This window comes from Poecilia reticulata, linkage group LG1 (genome assembly GCF_000633615.1).
Source record: "Poecilia reticulata strain Guanapo linkage group LG1, Guppy_female_1.0+MT, whole genome shotgun sequence".
Classification (NCBI taxonomy): Eukaryota; Metazoa; Chordata; class Actinopteri; order Cyprinodontiformes; family Poeciliidae; genus Poecilia; species Poecilia reticulata.
In genome coordinates, this window is record NC_024331.1 from 23,179,422 (window position 1) to 23,204,542 (window position 25,121).

A 25,121-nucleotide genomic window follows, 5' to 3' on the forward strand; every position below is an offset into this window, starting at 1 on the left:
ATATCATCACGCGTGTCAGACCTTGAGCTGTTGTTGTGTAAGCCGCTCATCCTCCTTTTCTCTTCTGACTTTGTCCTGCTCTTCCTGTAGCCGGCGCTTCTCCTGGATAAGAACAAGAGACACAGCAGAGAAAGAGACTTAAGGGTTTAGTCTGCACAGAGCACAGGAAGAGTCAGAATCACAATGCTTTAATTGCTATTGTACCGGAGCACGGCAAAATTCATTTAATTTCAGAAGCAGTATCACGTAAAGTGCAAGAACAAATTATCATAAACACAGTTAATCTAAAATAAAACATAAACTGAGCCAAAATAATTGATTAAAATACATTACTAGAAAAGACTCAAAGTATTTATTTTGTTCTGTTGCACCTGGATTTTGCAGGTGCAACAGATTTTGGTTGGGCTTTAAATTCAATTAGACCAACACATTCACTGTTTTGATGTAGTACAATATTTTAAACATTGAAGCAAAGAGCATATGAAAAAAAGAAAAGCTTTTTTCGGTGTATTTATGTTTGGCACACCTTAGCAGATGGATGGTAATCATTTAATCAGAAGGGGACAAAAAAAAAAAAAAAAAATTCCAGCTCCTTTCAAGCAGGTTGGCTTCTGCTGCTGCACAGCGTTTGTAAGAGCCAGCTGGAGATGGAGGTCTGGGCTTTCACCACATCATTCAAACACATGAATAGAGCTGCTCCAATAGCAGCCTGTTGCTGTGGACTCGAAATGTGTTTTCGTTTGTTTGTCTTTTACCGTTTCCACCCCCCATTTTCCATCAAGCTGTTTTTCTATAATTTTAAGATGTTTGTCTAATGATTATATTGCTTTGCTGCAATGGACATTTTTGTCATTTCTAATGATGAGTCACCATAGCAATGGGAGACATTTATAAGCAATAGCAGTCAATCAATTAATCAATCAAATTTTATTTGTGCAGCACATTTCAGCAACAAGACATTTCAAAGCACTGTAGATCAGATTAGACTTCATTTTGAATTTTATGCATTTTTATACTTTAATTATATTCTTCAATTTCTTTAATAAATTGCAAAATCACATTTATTTGCCATCAGGTTCATTGGCCTCTCCAAATTGCCCCTATGTGTGTGTGTGTGCATGGTTGTTTGTCCTGTCTGTCTCTGTGTTGCCCTGCGACAGACTGGCGACCTGTCCAGGGTGTACCCCGCCTCTCGTCCGGAACGTTAGCTGGAGATAGGCACCAGCAACCCTCCCAACCCCACTGAGGGACAAGGGTGTAAAGAAAATGGATGGATGGACATTTATTTGGCATCCGTTGACTGTTTCAGTACACGAGGAACAAACTCGCTCATCATGTTCACATTCAGTGAAATATTTAAAATGTCCAGATAGCAGAAAGACAGCTGCTGAATATCTTTATGCTGTGTGTTTGTATGCGTGTGTACTCACAGCAATGGCCTCCAGTCGCTGTTTGTATTTCTCGGCCTCATCCATCCTGGCACCTGTGAGACACCAGGACACAATCAAAGTTTAGATCTCTGTGGTTAACAAACACACAAACACTCAACTGGATCCATTCACTCTACACGTTTTTATCACAGTAGGGGGTTTGGAAAGAGCAACCCCCCCTCTGTACGTTCAAAAAAAAATAAACAACAACAAAAATCCACGGAATTCCTCTGAAATCCAACAGAGCATTTTCTTCTGTTGGTGTGTCAATTTTCCCAGCTTTTGTGCTGTAATTCTTTTGTTTTTTTTTTGTTTTCATCTTTTTAAGTGTAAATGTTGGCTGTCATCTGAAAAGAAGAATCAAAGAGCCTTTCTGCACAAGTCCCCAAACTCCTGCAGTCTCGTTCCTGCAACATCAGAGACTGAGTAGGCAAGCTGATGAGTGGGAGAAAGATCAGAGGCAGAGGCTCAGGTTCAGCCTTCGCAGTTGGCATAGTGTGTAATTTGGCAAGCACAAGGCAACATGTGCCCTTAACGACAGAGCTCCTCTGACCCACAGTCCCAAATAAAAACCACAAGAATGTCCCCCTTCTGATACATAGTTAATCTTCAAGTTTTATTGTGATACGTTCTGAGAAAAGGAGCAGAGGAAATATTAGGTTTTCCCTACAGCTAACACTAAATTGGAAAATATTTGAGTTCTGCAAAACCCAAAAGGTACACAAGAGAGCTTAAAGAAGAGTCATACATAGCAACCAGCTCCTCAGCACTCCATCATTCTTGTGCTCTCACCAAATACGACGACAATAAATAAAGAAAACCAGCTCAGAAATCTCTGGTTTTATCAATTGAAAGGAGAAAGAAAAACAAATCTTACGAAAGACAGAAATGTACATTTATTGACAGTAATTTTACCCAAACAGTTCTTTTGTCTGGGTTTGATAATTATACAACCTGGATTTTACAAAAAAAAAGTGGTATTGTGAATACTTGCCAGATGCACTGCACTCAGACACTTCCATTCATCCCACTGTTATTTTCATTTTCAGTACAGTTTAGGTCACGGCCTTTCCAACCACTTAATATTAACCTGCTTTGTCTCATCTGAAATTAATTGTGATGGGTCCTTGGGATCGTGGTCCTCTCAATTTCAACCATCTGTCAATCAGAAAAAGGCTGAGACACGACCAAAGCTAAAACCTGCCATGAACTGGAAACTGCTGGATCATCAATATCACTTTCTTCTACTTTGTGCTTGACTGAAACTTGCGGGAAATAAAGTTTTGAATCACTGAGCCAACTATCAGTGTTAATGGCAACATAATGCTCTGGGGTTGGTTTGTTGCCATGGATAACAGTGTTTTATACGTGAAAATGACCTTTTGTTTACTGAAGTTGAGCCAGGTGAAGCTAAAAACTTTGAGGAGTTCTGGGTAGATCGTAATTACAAAAAAAAAATAATCATTTTTCATCTTCATCTTAAATGCAAATTGTATATTTTTGTAAACTAGCTTTACTGTTGACAATTATTTCAATAATCAATTGATCACAATTAATTATTTCAGTCCAAGTTGACTTTCTTAAAAAGTCATATTTTCATTCAAGAGGAGGGAATCACATATTCAGCTAGGATGCTAGAGCCTTGATGATGGTTACAAAAAGTGTTTGGTAAAAGTTGTAACATTTACACAAATATTATCGGTATGTATGGAAATATCTGAGCTGTGGGTTACAGACAATTCATAAAGTTGTGCAAATATTTCTTGATTGTTTTTTTTTTTTGTCTTTTTCCAAGTGCTTTACAGAGTGTGCTCTGTCATCATTCCACTCTGGAAAAAAAGAGAAATTCAAATAAACCATTCACAGCCCCAAAATACATCATTCATGGCCATGATGAGTGTATGCAAATTTCTGGCTGCAACTATAGATCTTCTAGTTATAAAAAAAAAAAAAAAAAAAAAAAAACAACCCTGTGCTGTGTGTGCAGATGCTATGCTGCACACACTTATAAAGCTCACACACACTACAAATGAGGTCTCTCCTTTCTTCCCAGAGGGGAGCTCTGCACAGCACATGCTATTGTTGCTCCCTCAGAATGGAAGATCTTCCAGGGCCTTAGAGGGTGTTAGTTATCATAGATAGAAACCTCATCTTCTTGATGCCAGAGGGATTCCTCCTGGCGCCCTCCAGGTGTAAGCGGGTGGGTGGATGGGGGTGAGGGTTTGGGGGGGGGTCATAAAAGAGGTCCCTCATAAACGCTGGCAAACATCCTTGTGCTCAAAGAGAGACAGGAATAAAGGAAAAAGAGAGAGAAAGAAAAACAGTGCAACTGTGGAAAAAAAAAAAAAATCGAACCTGCTTTTCATCATGCAACTCTAAAAAAAGATGCGCACAGACACAATTCAGAAACATCCCATCGATGCAGAGCAACAGAAGTAGAAAAAGACTACATTTTTCCATGGAAGGCTTTTGAATGACTGAAGGTGCAGTGACAGCTTACAGTATAAGCCTCCGTAGGGAGTGGAGGCTTGTATCTCATCAGGGCTTGAGGAGAACGCCTAGAATAGCAGTCTGAGATAAACAAGCAAACACAAACCGAGGCTTTGATGAGGAGGTATTGAGCAGCTCCCTGCAGACACACACACTGACTTCAATAATTAAGCATGATACAGGAGCAGCGCGGAGATGGGAAGGCTGACAAAGTCAAAAAGTTTGGAGATGGTAAGAAGATGGAAGGAAAGAAAAAGACGGGAAGGAAATGAGGCGACGCGAGGTGCAGCACCTGGTTAGATGGTTCGGGCTTCGGCTCCGTTAACGTCGGCATGCAGGGAAGGAGTTGCGACAGGAAGGTAAATGTAAACATGAAAGAAGGCATCAGGAGGTGTCAGAAGATTCTGAGCACTATGAACCACAGTGGTTCACGACTCCTTCTCTCTAAGTCAAGTCTTTAATGACTGAAAAAAATGCTCTTTCATCAGATGCATGCGTACTCGTCTGCCTACAACACAGATGTAGGTTATGAATTCAAATCATTCTAATGGACAATGCGTCTTTTAGAGCATCTTATTAAAAAAAAAAAAAAATCTGCTATGAAAAGAGCAGCCCCACACAGCATAACCCCTCCACCCACCACGCAACAAAAAAACAACGGCAAACAGCAGCAATTTAAAATAATAATTAAAAGAAAAAAAGAAAAAAAAAAGCAGGTTATATCTGCTTTTTACACAGATTTGCTGCATAATGAAGCTGCAGTCAATGTATAATTTAACTTGTTAGACTGTCAGGAACCTTTTCCCTGAACCAGGGCAGTTCAGAGCTATGATTTATCCTCCTTCTCCCTAACCCAAAGATGATGTTTCAGTAACACTTCTTAAATATAGTTTATTAAAGATCAGTAAATTTTACACTTTTACTATAAGAGATCTTAATGCTGTTTCACAGGGTAAAAAATAACCCTGATAATCCTCACCTTCATCTCACTTTTACTACAAATGCAAGTGAATGCAGAAATCTGCATCTGTGATCATTTAATATTTGCCACAGTTATACAGAGATTGGGATCTTGTTTATCCAAGTTATGGACCAAAGCTGTTAAAGTTTCATTGCTTATAGTTTTATTATAGAAAACCCATGTTTTTTTTTATTTTAGAGAAGAAGCCCTTTTTATTTTCCATTTCTCTTTTACACACTTGGCAGCAGTGTGGAGAAGAGAGCCAGACAACCCTCTCAGCATCAGCAGATGTAATTTACATATCACAAACACAGAGCAGCAGCCAAAAACGCACAACAAACAGCCCAGGGGACGTTAAGGGTTCAGGGCAGGTAAGTTCCGGGGAATAAAGGTTCATGGTAACGTAATAGAGATGCGCCTGAAGATAAACCGATGAGTCAAATCAGGAAAACTGGAATCCAGAAGGTGGAATAGAAGATGTGAATAGATGCAGGACAATACACTTACATGTCGTATAATTTGTGCAGTGTTTAATGGACAGTGCTCACATTTTGAGAACAGTCAGAAGTTGTTTTTTTTTTTTTTTCATTTGAATTCTTTGATCTGACCACGGATCTTCACACCTTAACTGTGAATGTTCACACGACTCCCACAATCATCACGAAGAATCAAGAAGGAAGAGCAGTTTACAAATTTGGTGTGGGACTGAACCTGCACCTCTGTTCAGTCCGATTAAATCAAGCGTACCTCAAAGAAATAACGATTCCACACTCAGAATACAGAACACTATGGTAATAATTTAAAAAAAAAAAAAATATATATATATATATATATATATATTAACAAACTTACTCTTCATGACAAAGTTGTCAGAAAAACAGAAAAACATGAAACGAATCAGAGATTTGTAGGAAAAACCCAGCAAGGATGATTCTTGAGGTTTTACCTCAGCTCATGCAATGAGCTGAGGTAAAACCACAAAGAAATTAGGCAGTCTGCAGATGTAGTTCTACACAGAATCAACATGTCGCAGATTTGTGTCATTTGTGAGCTTTTAAAATGGATGAGAGCACATTAGTGAAGTAGGAGGACAGAGGCTTCCCCTCCCTACTGAGCTCAGTAATGCGAGTCCATCGGTCTTCAACATGAAGCTTAAAATGCTTTAAATTAAGACAGGCCTCCAGTCAGCGATTGGCTGCTTCCTTTGTAAAATGCGATGCACACAAGGAAGCAAATTACCATTGTCTGTATTGATCTAAAAAGTTTTATGATGAGGGGACCACAGCTGACAGCAATTACAAAAGCTAGGCTGTTAAAAGCCTCTTGGTATGCCAGAAAAAAATGTCTCCACAATCCAATGTCTGTTTTTATGTGCTATGTAAATTACATTTATGTTGACATTTTAGCAAGACCTGATTCTTGCCAGCTTTTTTCAGAAATATGCATTTTCTGCAAACTGAAGAGAGCGGAAACCTTGGGTGTAACTCCAAAGATTACATAGAATTACATTTACATATATTACAAAGATTACATTTTGTCATTTTGTCAAGTTGAGAGCCATTGCCATTCTCTGTCGATTAAAATTTTCAGGGGTTTTTGCTGGATCACAGTACAAATGGACAGTTTAATGTCCAAGATCACATCACTGGACGGATGTCCTAATGTCACAATTGATTCATTTATCAACTGTTCATCAAGAAATTGTTTATTTCCCCTAGCCAGAAACAGTTGTAGCTGAGAAAGAACTAGAATATCAGGCCCTTAACCAGAGCTGGCATTAAGCAGAATGACTAGTTTACTACAGGTTGGCAGAAAACCCACATAAAAAGGAAAGAAACTTAGTTCAGGTTTGACCAGGTTAACTATTTTAGCTTTTGAGATAGTAGTACTAATTAAATGCAGTTGAGGTTCCTTAAATGATGAAGCTGAAATGATTATTGACAAATGACACAAATGACATTGCATTTAAAAGGTATCCATAGCACCTTTTTCCAATTTGTTAGTTTTATTTCAAAATAGATTAACTTCTACCTCTGCTTAAAATACTCCAGAATGACAACACATGATTTCTTACATTTGCGCAAATACCGTAAAAGACCAGAAACAAAATAAATCACATGGTATGAAACCTTTCCTCATTATTTCATTGATGCACCTTTGGCAGCAATTACACCATCAAATCTTCTTGATTGTGATGCCACAAGCATGGCACACCTGTCTTTGGGCATTTCCATCTGTTCTCAATCTCCAATGAAGCTGAATCAAATCAGTGGTTCACTACCAGGCCTCTGTGGAGCTGAATGACATGCTGATGAGGGAAATCAATCATTCAATTCAGGTGTGTTGCTGATGGGCTGCATCTAAAAGTTGCAGGATACAAGCTGATGCATTTTGATGATTCAATCAGTTGGATGTGACCTTGCATTTTACCAGCTTGATTTGGTTTAGGACTATAGAAAAGAGGCACTTTTGGAACAAAAAAAAAAGAAAAAAAAAGTCTACGGGGATACTTAAAAAAGAAAATGGACATAAAATCTTAACCAAAAGACAGCTGCTTTAAAATTATATTTGAACTTATTCAAATACATATTGCATTATAAAGCAGTCGTTGTTAATGCAGACAGACTTAAATCTCGTCTCCACAGAAGTCCAGCTGCCTCTCAAGTCTCTGCAAACTTTTCAGCAGACCTTCCTCCCACCCAATTGCAAAAGAATGCGGTGTATATTTGCCAAGCAATGCGTGTGTGCATGTTTATATAACAATGTATATTTGCTTTGTGAGGTGTTAGGAGAGCTGCACACAAAGCACGAGTTTAGTGACATCAGCTCTGTGGAAACAGATGGCAGAGCAGAAGGAGGTCTGGAATGCAAACTTTAAGAATCGCCAAGTATTAACAGCTCCCATTTTGTGACACCCAAGAAGCACGTGATCGGATCAATGATCGAGAAAGGAGAGATTGGTGCCTTCCAGTTTCAACAGTTGAAGCCAAAAGTTTGCAAACACCAAAGACAGACATTTTCTGTTTGCTAAATGCCACAGTAATGAGAGATTTATTTATTAAAGTCTTCAAAATCAAAGTTTAGAGAAGTTTCTACAGTATTTGGCAGGATTGTCTTTGGACTGTATGACTGTATGGGTTACATGTTTTGGGTATCCTTCCACAAGCTTCTCACAATAGTTTGCTGGAGTTCTGGCCCATTCGTCCTGACAGAACCAGTACAACTCGGTAAGGTTTGCAGGCCACTTCGCTTGTACATGCCTTTTCAAATCTGGCTACAAATTCTCTACAAAGTGAGAGCAGGTCTTTATGAAGGCCACACCAAAACATTCACGTTCTTGTCTGTAAATCACTTTATAACCAGTTTGACTGTATGCTTAGTGTCACTACTGGTTAATGTATTTAAATGTTGCTTCAAAAATTTCCACATAATGTTCTTTCCTCATGATTCCATGTATTTTATGAAGTCTATCATTTCGTCCTGCAGAAAAACAGCCCCAGAACATGATACTGCCACTCCTATGCATCACATTTAGGATGTTAGAAGCTCCAACTGTAACAGTAGTTATTATGGCCAAACATTTCTACCTTAGCTTCATCAGATTACAGGACACAAATCCAAAAATGAAGGTCTTTCTCCCTGTGTGCACTGGTAAACTGCAATCTGGCTTTTTTAGGTTTCTTTTGGTGTAATGGCTTCCATACATTTCAAGGTGAATGTTGATTTGAACGTTTTGAACCAAAACACGTTCAACTCTGGGACTAACCTGTTTCCTTCTTGAGACACCTGATAGTTAGCTATCCCCATAATGTCATCATAATTATACTTCTTAATAATTATTGGAACAGATTAATGTGGCACCTTAAAGCATTTTGAAATTGCTCCCGAGTCTTACTCTTCTTGTTTGACCCATTGTGTCAAACAAGAAAAGCACTGTGGTCCAGGGGTGGCCTTACAATACATCCGCAGGTGTGGCGCCAATGTGTCAGAGGTTTCCACTGCCATGACATCATCATCTGGTTTTTCATTCATTGTTTAAAGAGACAGCAATCACTCTGTATTTATCCTTGTGATTTTCAAGAAATCAATAAATCTCTGAAATATTCTTTTTCTCATTCTTGTGACACTTAGCAGATAGAAATCATTTTTGTAATTTTAGTAAACTAAAACAAGAAAAGAAAAGTTTGGTCTGATTGAACTGCAGACAATGAGAAAAAAAATATTGTGTTTTCTCATTCGGTGCATGCAAACTTCTGGTCCAACTGCATAACATGCGGGTCGGCTGGATTTTGCCATCTAAACAGGGTCAGTGGTAGCTTTTTAATCACAGTCGACACTCAAAGGGAAGGTCTTAATTACTTTTGGGAAGTGAAAATTGCACAAAGTCTGAAACCAGACAAAATTGGTTTTTCCAACAGAATGATGACGCACATCGAAGTTGGTTTTGAAACGGATGAAACAGGCTAACAACAGGGAAAACCAAACAGTTTACCAGGAAACCAATCAATTTAAAAGAGCTCTGCTATGTCTGATATGAAGCTTGGTAAAATAGTAGTTTGCGAATGGACAAAAACAAGAGGAGTGTGGTTTCCAACTTGCTTAGTGACATTTAGTGGCCAAATATGGTCGGGGTGTATGTACATGTTTGGCATTATTCACATGACTTTAAACTTGTGTGGATGGCACAAAATCCACACTAAATTTAAATGTGTGCGTCAGATTGTTAAAATTCACTGAAGCTGGATCATCATAACACTCTGGAACATGTGTGCATAACCACATCATTGCAAGCCCAAACATAATATGAGATACCTGTTCATGATGAGTGCTTACTTATAAACTTTTGACTGTAGCTGTATGCATTTAAATTTTGAGGATCTGCACACAGAAGGCAAAGAAAACTCTAATAAAGAAAAAAAAAAAAAGAAGAAAAAGCTCCACGCACAAAACAAATAAATGGTTCTGAATATAGTAGAGATTGTGTGGGGGCAGAGAGCGTCATTAAAAGGCCACCGTGTGACTTTCCCTATTGTACGATAATTATGCTGCTGCCTGCCCTGCTTTACAGAAAGCTGAGGTTTCTGCAGTGTTTTTCTGAGACGTTGCTGAATGGAGGTGGGAGATTACTGTAAAAGCAAAAACGGTGCAGGAGGTAAAAACCAGGATGGCTTAGAGAATCAAAATTCTTTTTCTGGATCAGAATATCCATGATTTTGTTTTTCAAAAAAGTCTTATTACACAGCATATAGTGAATATTGCAGGTGTCCATTGAAGTACTTATAAACTTGGGATAACAGAAGACTCACAAAAATAAAGCTTGTGCTATTTCGAGTGAAGGTAAAAATTCAACCCGAGTCGTTTCGAATTTCCTGCGAAACAGACAGAAACCAGGTCAAGGCCGTTGGAAATTGAAAATATCCTCCCACCCGTGTGTTTAGGAACAGGAAGAGCACAAACAATGTCGACCAGACGATTATAGACGGAACATGCACTCGCACGATCCCTGAACCCGAGCATCCTCCGCTGTCGTCGCCGGCCATCGCTCAGGAAGAGCCCGACTCAAACAGGCAGCAAGCTGTAAAGCAAATTCTTAGATGAATTTGAACTTCAATTGCAGCCGGGAGAAATGAAAGAGGCAATCGCTCGGTGGCTAGAGAGATGGACGGAGTGAATTGTTGTAAAAGTGCTTTTTCATCAGTTATTGATTTTTAGTTGCTTTACAGACTGCAGCAGGAATCACATTATTAGAGATGGATATCCTGCGTATTGAGATAGAAATAAATCTCTCACCCAGTGGAAGGCTGTGGGTCTGTGTGTGCCGTACACGTGTGGGTGGTATGGGTGGAATTTGTGGAGCCTGGATGGCACTGCTGACACAGCACAAGGTTCTTCTGATTGACAGTCCAGGTCAGCAGAACGAAAACACTACATTCCAGCTCTGCGCGCGTCTGTCGGCAACGTTCTGGACAGTTATATGTCACAGCTAATGGACAGGAGCATTTTGGAGCATGCAAGGTCTAACTGCTGTCTGACATCTACACCTCTTGAATCTGTTCACATTTTGGCCCCGTACATCCACAAACACGGTGCATTATTGTCAAGTGGGAGAAAATTGACTGATGGTTTGCTTTTTAAAAAATTTTTTTATTCCAAATAAACAAAAATGTGAAAAGTCTGCATTGTATTTATGTTCAGCCCCTCTGAGTCAATACTTTTAACACCTTTGTGTTGCTATAGTAAGTGCATGTCTCTCTTCGCACTGAATATTTTTTTTGTCTACTGATCTTTGTAAAATAGCTGAAGCTATGGCTGGGTTGGATGAAGACCATCTGGAAACAACTATTTTTTTCTAGTTTTATCAAATATTCCTATTTTGATTTCAGCATGGCCTTTGACTGGGCCATTCTAAAACATACATATGCTTTGATCTGAACCTCTGACGGCTGCAGTTACAGCCATGCCAATGTAGTAAAGTTGCACCAAAAACCACAATACAGAATTATACATCACACTAAGTCTTATGTCTAAAGAAACCAAGACATAAATGTAATTTACAGAGTAAATTACATTACATTACAGAGTACACTAAACCCCAATAAAGCACAGGAGTTTGTGGCTGTAGCGTGACGAAGTGTGAAAAGGCTGTGAGTGACAGCGAGGTCCACATAATGTGTACATCTCTGAACACACAAGAAGTTAATCTGCCTGTCACATAAATACCTGTGGGTTAACTTTTGAGATACATACGGTAAGCCTGCTCAAATGATCACAAGGGAGACCATAAGCTTCACAGCTTCAAAGGCATGACTGCAAGGGAAAAATCAAAAGAAATCTTCTAACAGGTCCCACTGTTCAATGGTTAGGAAGTTTAATGCACTGACAATCTGACTAAACAGTTGAGAGAAGAGACGGTGATAAAAAAAAAAAAAAAAACTCAAAGAAGCAAACTCCCTTTGCAATTATAAGAGAGATTGAGGGGGATCAACGGTGAACCATCAGGCTTCACACATACACACTGACTGACACACACCAACATACAAAAGGACACACACATAAGACTAGTGTGTGTGCAGTGCAGAGTCTCTGTTGAGCAGGAGGTGGATAGATCTTAGCCTTTGCCTGCTGCTGCCCACTGCAGAAACAATTGTACACAAAACACACACCCACCGCTCTCCGTCTAAACTCTGCTGCGACTGCTCAGGAATGCAATGTGACAGATGTTTCCAGGTTTCACAGCTAAATCGGTAATAATTTCCTTCGGTCTCCCTCATACTTTTCCTCAGATTAAGGCAGTCATAACAGAGAGAAGAAAAATCATATTTAGTTGCATGCGTTTCTTTTGCAAACAATCAGTTTGGTAAATGAACCAAGAAACTGCACAAATAAGCTGTGGCTACACCAAGCATGTGACAATTGACATCGGTGTCAACTGAAAACAAAACCCGTGACATGCAATCTTAGAAGATAGAGGCTAGTCAACCCACGACTAATTGTTGCAACTTCTTCCCATCAGTCAGTGTACATAGTGAATAAAGCTTCCAGTGCTGTGTCAGCACAATGTCTTATTCTTTACTTGAATTGTTAAGCAGTATAATTTCAAGAGTCAATTTTCAAACTAAAGCAACTGATTATAAGAGTCTTGTCTTTAAACTATTTCCCTTCCTTCCACTTAAATCTGAATGAGTAATCTAAAAAGGCATTGTTAGGGCTTTTTAAAGAACTCAAGAAAACCAACAGTACTTTCTTTTGAATCCCTATAAAACTACTGCCAGTTACCATACCGTAAAAATATTCTGATAATTTAAATGAAATCATTATTAAAACTTATTTTAGTACAGACTGCAAAAAAAAAAAAAAAAACATAAAAACATGCTACATACAAATCTTTTGTACACAATGCAAAATAAAGGAAGATTTGTTCTCATTTTTTATTATGCACTCTGAGAAAACATTATGAAGTTTATCAAAATCGGTGGAATAATTGCAAATAAGATCAGAAGTTTGAGATTGTGGTCAACATTGTCCAAATGTTGACTCAGCAATCAATTTCCTAAACAAACTATGGAATTTAAATAATAATTCATGATGACTAAAGATAGCTAATATTTGGTAAATTTGGTAAATACAGCTTCTTTCTGTAATCTCACCATATTAGACATAGTTACCAGACATTTTTATTAAAAATTAAACTAGAAACACAAGAAATGTCTCTAATAACTCCTATTTAGCGAGCCTCGCGACAAGGTCAAGCAAGTTTGTTTACTTCTTATGCCTCCTGCCAAAAATACAGATGGCTGAAGTAAATCTAATTAGCGAAAATGGCTACACGAAAGCTCTTTGAGTGGCACAGTTTTTGGTGGGGTTTTCTGATAAGTAAACTAGGCTAAAATCACCATCTGCCAGCTGCATCTGTACATTTGAAAGAAGAGATCTAGAAGGATGTAGGACCATGGAAATTCTGACCAAAGCAACAAACATAAATGATCCACTCATTCCATCAACAGAAAGGGTTATAGAGATTAGCAGGAATATCCAGAAAAATAAGTCTAAAATATTTGGAAAAGTTAAAGATAAACAACACGAGCCCCTATTCTGAACGGGAGTCCACATTGTTTCCACCAAAAACCAGAGCATGTGGCAAAGCATAGCTCCCTGAAACTGCAAACTTCCCAGTTTTGCTCCGTTTTCAAAAATACTATTACTGAGGAAACTGTAATATGAGATCAGGGCTGAGATCAGGTTCATCTTGGTGCGCTTCAGTGGAACTCATCCAGTGTGTTTTAATGGCAAAGACTGATAAGGATCAAGCAATGTACCACAGCACTCACATCCAGCCGCTCACACAGATCACTTCAACCCACAAAACCAAATTACCGTTTTATAAGTCAACGATTACAACTCTGAGAGAACCTCACTAGTCAGCTCATAATATGTCAACCTTGTAACCACAGAAGAAACTGCACAGAGATGAGGACTTTTAATTCTCATTTTAAATTGCTGGGTGAAAGGAGCATAATGAAGTTGTGTTTTTACAATAAAAAGTAACATCATAAAGCTTGTAAGCATCATAATACTGTCCCAACTTAGAAAATTTGCAGTGGCAGCATTTTGTTATTAAGTGTTTTGGTCCAGACGGAGTGGTGCACCTCTTAAAACGGATGGCATCATGAGGAAGGAACCTAACGTGAAAATAATGACACAACGTCTCAGTATATTAGTCATGAAAAATGACCTTCATAAGATTACCGTCACACAGTCCTGATCTCAGTCCAGTAGAAAATTTGTTGGCACAGCTGAAAATGTGTGTGTGTGAGCAAGACTGCCAACAAACCTGCCTAAGTTACAGCAGTTTTGTTGGGACAAATGGACCAAAACTCCAGAAACCTATTGCGGGAAGTTTGTGACAAGACGTCTCACCCAAGTTTTTCATTTTTAGAAGGCAATTCTACCAAATGCAACGTAAACCTCTGAACTCAAAGAGACTCTAAAAAGCTCTCTCTCTTGGTGTTCTGACTTAAACCACTTAGAAATAATTTGGGTAAATGAGAGAAAATGTCATGGTTTAGGTCATCCAGTGTATCTAAATATTTGCTTTTAACTGGATGATAAATCTCCAATAGCTTAAACTGAGCTTTACAACAAACATATAATTTAGTCTGAAATAATTCACAAACTGAGACAGAACTCTCCATGGCCCAAATTTAAAAAAAAAAAAATTCAGTTTGGGCTGAATTTCAGTTCAGTGCAAAACCATTTGTTTTCAACTACTCTGAGTGATGACCTTGTTCAGAGCAGGAGGCAGCGGTTTATCAGCTGCCCCCTTCCCCGCCTCCCTTTGCAGTAAGACGGTTTATCAGTGTTCCTTTACTGTTTTGGGACACACAAACTCTGTCTCTCAACAGCTTTATCTTAGAAACCCTGTGCAAAGGCAGCTGAGGGACATATTAAAATACATGGTAAGAGGGAAAGCAGCATTTTAACCTTGATGTGGAATGCACTGTGTTTATGTTTAACTCTGCAGATGGGTGATTATAACTGAAAGTAAAGTTTCCTTGAGGCACTAACAGAACAGTAGTGAACTATATCAATTAAAGCTCTTTATCCTGAACATCACACAAGATAGTGTGCGGATGGAAATGTACTTTTGGGATTTCTCAGTCTTTTAAAATGCTTAATCTGACTCAGCTCTAAGAAGAACCGAACAACAGACGGATGAATCCCGCACACACACAAGAAGGAGAAATGGAAAAATCCTGCAGGCAACCAGAAAGGTTCAAATGTGCAACAGAACAAGAAGTTGAAGAAGTGATGAGAATAGGGGGAAATCAGGTTGCGAGGCACCTGTACTGACAAGTCCTAACAAGCAACTGAGGCTGTGAATTCTCAAATTCATCAGGTTCCCACTGACACGTTGTGCTGTGCCTGTTTCCAGCCTGTCAGTATCTTAAGTGTAGTCTTACTCAAGACTTGGGGCTTTTTCCAGAGCCAGAGTGCTTTTGCACACTGATGATTAAGCATAGAATGTTCATAATTATGAAGTTAAACCAAAGTTTTAGCAAGGACAACAAGAAAGTCTACCAAGAAGTGGAAATGTGCTGGGTATGTGGGACAATCAGTGGGAAGAAATTAAGTTTGAAAGACACACCAGCTTCCTACAACAAATATAAGTATCTAAAAACTGTGCAGCATGACTGTTACTTCTGTCAAACTTTGTTCAGCCATGATAAAGGCTGGACAGTAGTTACTATCTTAACTGACATTACACCATGAAAATCCCATTTTCTCATTTCTGCTGTTATGCAACATCTGAATAAATTCACCTTTGTGAATTTATGCAATTCACAAAAGTGGACAAGGTCATTGTAAGAAAACTACATCTTAATTCTATTTTTATGCGCAACAAATTGAATGATCATGAAAACACCAACTAAGATTCATAGTGAAGCTGGTGGAGTTGCAGTAGCATAAACAAGGTTTGTCTTGTCTGCTTTCAGCTTTTTGAGAAAAGGAAAAGTCTTTCAACTGTGAGTTTTGAGCAACTTTAGAATCTTTAGTGGCAAATCTGCAGAGCATCTGAACATTTTTTATCCGGAGACAGATGGCTGCAATTTATCTGTTCAAGCTTTGCTGTGGCTTAATCACTCACCAAGCAATTTTACAAAGACCAAACTACAGGAATGAGAAGCATGTTTTGACAGGTGGTAGTCCTAAAGAGAAACAGAATAACATTAGGCAAACGCGCTGAAATGAAAACTATCTTGTTTGGTGGGTATACTAAGATTTGCTTCAGGCTCTATTTATTCACAAGCTAAACATAGAAGAGAAATGAAGCATTATCTAAACCAGAGTGAACACGGCCCGCTCAAACTCATCTAAGATTTAATTTATTTTTTATTTTTTATTTTTTGAGGATGTTTTTCCCTCCAACACAAATGCAGACTGTACCTTTCGGACTTTAAACGGAAATGTATATGGCATGTTTTGGCGTGTTCCAGTCCTTTGTCTCTGTGCGCAGGATTAATGTGTCTGTGTTTGCATTTCAAACAGGTTTGGAAAGGAATGCACGGCCGGTGTAATCCAGTCTCAGTTCATTTTGCCTATTGTCAAAAAGTCAAAAAACTGTGAGGCTGCTGGGCCTCGGAGCCCTGGCCACAACGACACACATTTTTCCAGATAACAAACTGCAGGTTGAATCTAATCTGATTGATTAGGATGAAACAAAACATTCAACACTGATTTCATATAGTGCCACTTAAGCTCTAATTGCCTGTATCTAAAAAAAACAAACTTCAAAGTAAAATTACTAGTCGAGTAACCAGCTCTCAAGTTGATTCACCTTCCCATAATTTCATAAGTGAAACAAACAAATTTCCTTCTAACTATTGAGTTTGAATAGTAAAAGTACTTTAAACTTCAATAGCTTAAAGTCCACTTTGACCTCTCTTACAAGACAAGAAAGACAACTGCACGTCACTAAAGACTCTGAGGTTGTTGATGTGATTAAATAACTGAAATAAGGTGAGAAACTGATGCTACTTGGTGGCACATGCATCTTGATGTTGGTACAACAGATTTAGCCTGGAAAATATAAATCTTTTAAATGTAATCTAACTTAGTGTTTCTAGCACAGTCCAAAAATAGCTGTTCTCTGGTGAAAATCTTCTCTATGTTTATCACTAGATCACCGTTTCTCGTGGCACAAGTTGTCATCAACGTCTCTGTGTTTCTCCTCTAAGCTAAAGTTTACATCATAAAGCTTTAACCAGTTGGTGTCAACGTGTGAAAGTGCCTGGAGAAGTTATTCTAAGCTGTTATTATGAGTCCCAGATACAGAGAGGTTATGTAAAGCCTCTCACCTGTAATAAAAACATGTCATATCTCTGTGAGAAAAGTAAATAAATCGTCAGCATGGCAAAAGCTTGCAAGCTAGTGACTGCGTAGACCGACTGTTTCAGTCCACTTCATAAATTGATTTTTTTTTGGATCAGGTGAGTCTCCTGGGATAACTTTCAAACAACTTATGACATCTGGAAAGCAAAGTGACACACCATCTTTGATTTCGGTTTCACAACTACCAGTGATGCAAAAAGGTTTTCGGACCGAGCAGTAGATTGGTCACGTTGGTGACCTGATGTAACTCTATTTGGAAACTGATTTTGGGGTGAACAAAACAGCACCAAACATAACAACAGTCATTTCAGATTCTAGATCCTTAAAAACCACCATCAGAGTTATGTAGCTCAAACAGATGGTGCAAATACCTGCTTGGATTCACAACTCTGAGGAGGCATTTGCTTTATCACATATTGTGGAATAGGTAAGGGGACTTTAAATAAGCTTTCTCAACAAATACTAAACTAACAATTTAAACTTGACACCTTATAACAGACTTTTATTTTGAAGAAAAGAAGTAGTTGACCTGCTGTTGTGCCAGAGTCGACTAATAAAGACTTATCTTCTACAGAAAAGCGTCACATTTTGGACTGCAGGTGCCTTCTGAATTTTATCTTTAATGTTTAAATGGACAAAATGATTTGCGATGTGAATAAATCCAGCACTGATAGAGCTAGACTTGCAGAGCTCTAGCAAAGCAGGGAGAATGACTCATTTGTTTAACTGTATGCCCAGGTAGAACAATGTCTGACAGCTTCAAGAGAAATGAAATCAAATGAATTCCACCTCCTCTGATGTAAAATGTCCATATTGCACATGGAAAACACATTTCTAGCAGTTTGCAGAACAGAAGCTCAGCCACCAAAGAAGCTGACTCATTTCAGCGTGGGACTTAGATCTTCCTTTGGCACTCTGCACAATTCAGCAGCAGGTGAGCTTCCTCTAAATTAGTTGTAAACTGGCAGAGATACAAAGACATGATTTACCACATAATTGACCACATAAACCACATCACAGATTAGTTCCAGCTTTGGAAGGATGTGCAACAGTAGACAGCTTCCTGGCACCACTTAAGGCTTGCTATACATTAGTTTCTCTCATCACCAGGACACCAATCCTGTCAAGAAATATACATCAAATCCTGCATTAGCTGGCATTTTGCTGTCTTTCAGTTAATCCATAGCATGAAACGAGGAAATTAAATAAAAAGAAAAAAACATCCTGAACTTGGTCAGCTAATGTTAAAATGCTGACTGAAGAGAGAGGTGGATCTTAATTGGTGGCTGCTAAAGTGATAATCAGTCCTGCCTGGCAGTAATCTCTTCCTTTTGCACTTAACTCGCAATTACATTTAATATGAAAGCAACATATCATTTGCCATTTTGCATCCTGACAGATTTACATTATTTTTATTGTTGATAACTGTTGGATGCCAACCAGAAAATTAATGCAATGGCCTTTCTGAACAGTCTATAACATTTATAAGATGTACAGTTAAGCAGAAAAGGATTTCATTGTTCTCATTAAATGAAGAGATTTGTTTTTGAATGGAAAAGACACATCCATTTTCCAAAAGATACAAAGATGATGTACAAAAGAAAGATGATGGGCAAAAGAAAATATATATTTTATTTACATTTGAGTTGCATTTTTAAAAATTTGCATACCCCTTTTCATTGTAGGGGTTTCCAAGATCTGCTGCCCTGGTGACTTGTACTCCAACACAGCTGAATCAAATGACTGAATTACCTCTTCAGCATGTTTGGCAAACACCTACACGTCAGTTTAAGGCATCTTGTATTGTATAATAATACTTGCTACTGTGGCTTCTCAAACTTGAAGGTATTCATATGTGGTCTTGTAGTAAAGTTATGAACCGCCACAATGCACAGCCGCTGTTCATCGCCGAGCGCTCTCCCTTAGCCATGACTTGCCACAAACCAGCTGCAGAGAGCTGCTGCTTTTATCCCGCTGTGTTGATGAAAACAGCTGTTCTCAAGTAAGCATAATAAGGATGCTCTACAACAATATGCTGTGCTATGGGAGGGCGTATAGCCTTCAATTTTCCCCACGTACTCTCACAATTTCTAATGGATGTCAAGAATTTCAAACAAGCTCTCTCATATGAAGTGTAATCAAAGACAAATAGGTTTTTTGCCAAAGTCTATGGCACATTGTAGCATTTTAACAAACATTTATATACACAAGTCAGAAGAGACACTGTCATCAAATTACAATATAGCTTTAAAGGTACACCTGCCTTGTGGATTATTGGGCTGAACTAGAAAAAAATTTTGAACACAGAATCGTTAAGAATTAAAATATGAGCAGTATTGATCTACTAGTTTACTAGTTCTCTAGATCAAACCTGTCCACATGACAGTCCTGTAGCAGTTGACTGAGTGTTTTGATAAAAAAATGTTAAGCACTTTGAACAAATGTTTGACCAGATTAGAATGAAAAAGTCCTCAAGGCAAGGTTACACCTGAGTTTTGCCTCAATTCCATCTTCAACAATATTCCAGTGTGAAATTTTCTTTGCGATATGTAGGTTCTAGAAAGTAGCGTCAACAATAACAACCAGAAACCTGAAGATTCAGAACAAAACATCCACATAAGAATCACCGTTTCCCAGCAGAACTGTTGAAAGCCCATCAGCTCTTCTCTTTCCCACAGTACATTTGGGTCACATGACTTATCTTTAAAAGTCTTAAGAAGCACCCTACACCATTACATTTAAGTAAACAACAACAACAACAAAAACATTTATTTGACCTGCTATGGTAATTCTGTTGTTTGCTCAGTTCTGAGAAGCACCAAGTCTTTGTTTGGTACTTAATTTGCCAATTCACATTTACCAACACAAATGTTGTCAATAATTATCAGGTTTTCTATCATTGAATACCATTTAAGTCCAGCTGTGGAAATACTAGCAACATAATTCTTGCAACATCTTACAACTCTGTAGGGATTTCGAAAGAATGCTGTAAAATTCCCCCACCCCCTTATTACAGAAATAAACAGCAAGAGTAAAATGAAAGAGAATTGCACTATGGTTCATATTTGAGCGATGAGGCATGGCAGATATCTCAGACATGTTTGGACAGATAATATGACATCATGCAGAAATGTGCTGCAAGTCAGGTGAGCTCTGTGGGAAGCAATTTAGTCTATATTAGCACAGCAGACACAGGTTTAAGAGTGACACCTATACTGTTAAACTGAATGAGTGGGTGTCTCCAACATTTTAACAGCAGGTTTTAGTTTCCCTTTCATCACAGTGAAGATTTATAGTCTGAAAAAATGCTTAGGATCCTGACAGTCACTAACTTTGGACAAACAAGAATCCTACAAGAAAATTTTAAAAATCCTGCTATTCAGTCTTTCTTCAAAACCACATGCAATTAAAATGATTTTACAACAGAACAAATAGTAATTTATTGAAGTTCAGCTCATATTGGTAGCTTCTCCCGTTTGCTTTTAACAAAATCACATGCAGAAAATGAAGGAGTATTGACTGAAATCTTTCAGTCAATATTCACTTCGCAGACCTTCCTAATAAAGTACAAAGATGTAAACTTGTTTTGCTTTACATTCCCAGCTCCATACCTGGTCTGCTAGGTCTTAAAAATGTCATGGGACTGTGCCTCCTATGCTTGTTTTCTTGCTTCTTTTTAATATGCGGAACATTAAATTAAAGTCAAAATAACATTGTGTATGGCCTCTCTGTTTTGGTTCCATTTTTCTATGTATTCTCTGTCACCTGAGGCCAAATTTCTGCTTGCCTGTAACAGCAACCCTGAAGAGAAGTTTGTTTGTGTCCTGTGCACCTTAAGACAAAGAACAGCATGTATTTGAAAAGAAAACACTTTTTACTCCCAAAAAACAAACAACCCCCCCCCTCCCCCTTCGTAATTTAACCACGAATAAGTTTGCTTCTGCTTATAACGACAGTGCAGAGGGACATCTATAAATGTAACACGTCTTATGGTGATACTGTACATGATTGAAACATATGCCGGAGGTGATGGGACAGTAAGAAATTTTCCTCTTGCTTAAAATTCAGCCTTGATCATGTTGGCCAGTAAAGAGGTGGAGGATTTAATCACTACCAGCCACTCTTTTGTCTCCCCTCCTTTATCTTTCAGTTTAAAAAAAAAAAAATCTATGTGAGCCTTGTCAGACTCTCATTCTCATCCTGTTCTTTTCAATGCCATTTGAAAAGATAAGACACTTGCTGATTGGTGGTGCTGACGACCACAGTTTCATCTTGCCCTTTTATCTGCCTTTAATAACTATCCCACCCAGTGCACACCCCACTGTGCCATTTTTTGTGCATTACAGAAGAGATTTTCCAGAGACAGATGAAAAACTAAGCTTTGCAAATGATGGCCTCACTGATTGGCTAAACGGTCAATATTTTTAAAGAACAGTGGCAGACATCTTGAGTGTTATGCAGTGTTTGATTTGTGCTCAAGAGTGTTAACATTTCAAATTCATAAAAAACATGTCAGGATTGAAAATCCGAGGTTAAACACCAACCACAAGATCAAAGATCAATATGACTTACTCATACATAAAAAAATATTCATAGTTGAACTTATAAACTGTTAGGATCTGAATTCTGTGTCAGATTTCTGATATCTAGGAGCAGAGGATACCGTACCATGTTTATGAGAGAAGATTCAATCGGGTTTTACTACTGTTTTAAAAACAAAAGTATTACAAATTTGATATTTAAACAGTCTTTTCATTTCACATTGAAAGATTTGGTTAACACAGCTATTAAACATGTTCCATGAATCCATGACAGACAGAGCTGGAAACTCAGAAGTATAAAACTGAGTCTTTGCTACAAAAAAATATTCAACCTTCCCGTTACAGGTTGACCACCAGCACGACTCGATATGCAAGTGTATACAGTCTCCTTTTAAGTAGCTTCTTGCATATCTCTGCTTCTTCCAACTTAATTTTAAACGTCTATCTGATGCTGAAGGTATGCATTCTTCAGTCTTCTTCACTCACTAACGGCGTTCACACTGAGGAGTGTGCATTACCTCTGTCTGTTAACATTCAGATATGGGGGGAATTTCCTGATTGTGAAAAGAATACCAGCCCCTGGTCAAGCTAAAAATCAGCAGATTCCCCGTCACCAGTGCATTAATCAGAGCAACTCTAAGCAAAGTAACTAAAATCTCACAGGTTTTCCGACTTTCAACTGGAACTAGATTAAGTCTGGCATGATGTCATTTTGTGATGAGAGCTCCAGGCTAAACAGAAGACCCTATTAAAATAATGTTTGGTGTCTTATGAAAACATAATGAACAGGAAGGTAAGGCAAAAGGGTGAAAATATTTCTTTTGAACATGCTATAGAAAAGTACTGACCAGTACCACCAGCCTGCTTTGGTCCTTTGATATTTGTCCTTTCCTTAACGAGGTTTTTTTTTCTTTGACTGGAGAAGTGCACTTGTAAACAAACCTTCAAGAGACTAACTACCATCTGAGAGCCAAATTAAGCCGGGAGGTGAGTAACACCTCCTGGATGGGGCTTTAAGTACCTCAGTTCTTCAGTTTGACAGAAAGAGGAGCCACCTCAGCAGCCCCTGCTGGTATCTCTTGCTTGTGAAGATCAGTATGCACAGCTGCATGCTAAGCAGCTCTGGCGGTATAAAGTCAAACAGATCTGGTACGGCTGTGTCTAAAAGTAAAGAGGCAGCTTTGTATTTTTCACAGAATTTTGTTGGGGAAAAAAAAAAAGTCGTGTGGTTAAAGTGGCTGGCCTTATTTGACATCTAAATTTGAATGGAATGGATTTATTCTGGGGGGTGTTGCAAGATACAGCTGCAGCTCTTCAGCCAATAACAACAGAGCAAATATGTCAAACTATTGCTTAATACAATCTAAACTCCATGCAGATTTTGACTTGATGACAGAAAACTGATTTAAACCAGAATCCTTAGAGACAGGTATATATTGCGATAAGTAAGTAATTGTAAATATAAATATGCCATCCAGCAGAAGTGCTGTTTAAGCCTTCTAATTGTTAGTTTTAGGTGCTGTACGAAACTAACAATTGATACAGTTTGCCAACTACTGAACAACGTGCCAACGTGGTCAGTTTCTCCGTTTTCCTTTGTTTTATAAAGGTAATTTACAAGTTTATGGTAACATCTTGCACCTCAAAAATTAGCTTTCCCACACATCTGCCTTCGATAACATCAAATAAGGTATAAATCATCTGATCAGTAATAAAAGCAATACATATACGTTTTCTCTTCAATTTCACATTACTCTTGAGTACTCACAAATCCCACAATTATAGAGGTATAGCACTAGATTTTATGTGAGGCAAATAAGCACGGAAACAAATCCGATTGAAAAATCTAAGCAGGAACATACACAGAAAACAATCAATGTCACTTTCATTATTTACAGCATTTATCATCATGGGTAAGAGGGCAATGAGAGTCAAACACTTTCTCACACACAAGGATGAACTCACTCATCTCAATCACTTCATAATGCGTCATAATCTATCAAAAGTTGCATGTCCTCCATACAGTTTACCAATGCCAGCTGAACTGCTCGCACCTCTTGTGATGTCATGAACCCAAATACACACGCAGCAGAATTTGCTGTTCGTAACCCATTTTAAAACTATGTGCAGGCTAATGTTAAATCCTACAATCGATATCCATACTTCACGACCCGCATGTTGATGTTTTCTCGACAGGGTACTTTTACGTTTAATAATGACAAAACATGCAATAGTGAATGGTATCTTTAACTGAGGTCAGACAAGTCAACAGCTGCTGAGGCGGTGCAGACCTGGCTCGGCTCACTTCCACCGTCTGGCCCAGACTCAAAAGGTGTCAGTCGAGCACGTACGCCGAACTTACCAAGACAAATTCATGCTCAAATGTTTCCAAAGCCGAGCCAAAGTCCACTCACCTGTTGAAAGCTTTGCGTCGTGGAAAAAAATACACCAAGTTTAAAAATAGTAATAATAAAAAAACGCCAATCGTTAAAAAGTAAAGGGGATAATTATCCTGCTTCCCGCTCCAAAAGGAAGAGCAAAAACACGAGTCAAAACACCTGAGAAGGCTCGGCTTTCTTCGCTCCGCTGCGCAGCCACGCGATCGTCACATTGAAAACAGCGGGACGAGGCGACGTCAGAGGTTCAAACTTTCTTTAAAGTCCTCCGAAGTTAGCCTAAGGTGAACAGCCACAGCCTGAGTGCGAAAAGTAATAATGTCCTCGGTCTTGCAGCGTCTTTATAGTCCGTGTGTGAGGAGGAACGAGGTCGGTGTGAGCCGCACGGTTACCTGACTCCTCTCATTACGGCGAGGCCAGCCCTCCTCACACTGCAGCTGCAGCTTCATGTTTCCTGTTCTTTTCCCTCTGAATGGCAGCGGAGTAGACAGACTCACACGGACTGGGCTTCCCTCTAGGAACAGGTTGAGATGCATCACCTAACACGAACTTTCATCCTGAGACTTACAGCTTTTTTACATAGCAGTTTAAATTAACATGATATTTACTCTCACCTGCATCTCTCACTTGATGTAAAAGCAGTTTAGTATATAATTACATTAGCGCAGTAAGACCGTAACAATTATGACCCTAAGTTCTTAGAAGTACTGAATTTATATTTAAAGACAAACGTGCATGTTCACATTTTTAGCTGGAACATAAGCAGATTAAAGCGGACAGAGAAAATCCGGTGCACGTTGTCATATTCAGAATGTCAGAATATTTTAAGGGTGTCTTAGTGACACTCTTAAAATATTCACTGGTCTGTGTAAAACATCAGTAAGGCAGCTGAAAATGCAGCACATCCAAAATG

The 25,121-nt window shown here is 38.6% G+C and overlaps 1 protein-coding gene across 2 annotated transcripts in view; it reads right to left on the minus strand.

Moving 5' to 3' along the window:
• palm3 (paralemmin 3) overlaps nucleotides 1-24,612 on the minus strand; it is a 35,302-nt gene extending 10,690 nt beyond the window's left edge. The window contains exons 1-3 of one of the 2 annotated variants that reach the window (XM_008415698.2): nucleotides 24,227-24,612; nucleotides 1,431-1,483; nucleotides 22-102 (exon numbers count right to left, since the gene is read on the minus strand). In XM_008415698.2, the coding sequence (XP_008413920.1) occupies nucleotides 22-102; nucleotides 1,431-1,475 (126 nt within the window). In that variant the 5' untranslated portion in view covers nucleotides 1,476-1,483; nucleotides 24,227-24,612. Of the gene's footprint in view, nucleotides 1-21; nucleotides 103-1,430; nucleotides 1,598-24,226 lie in introns of those variants that run through there. The other variant, XM_008415692.2, reaches the window with a different exon arrangement.
• Nucleotides 24,613-25,121: the final 509 nt, after the last annotated feature.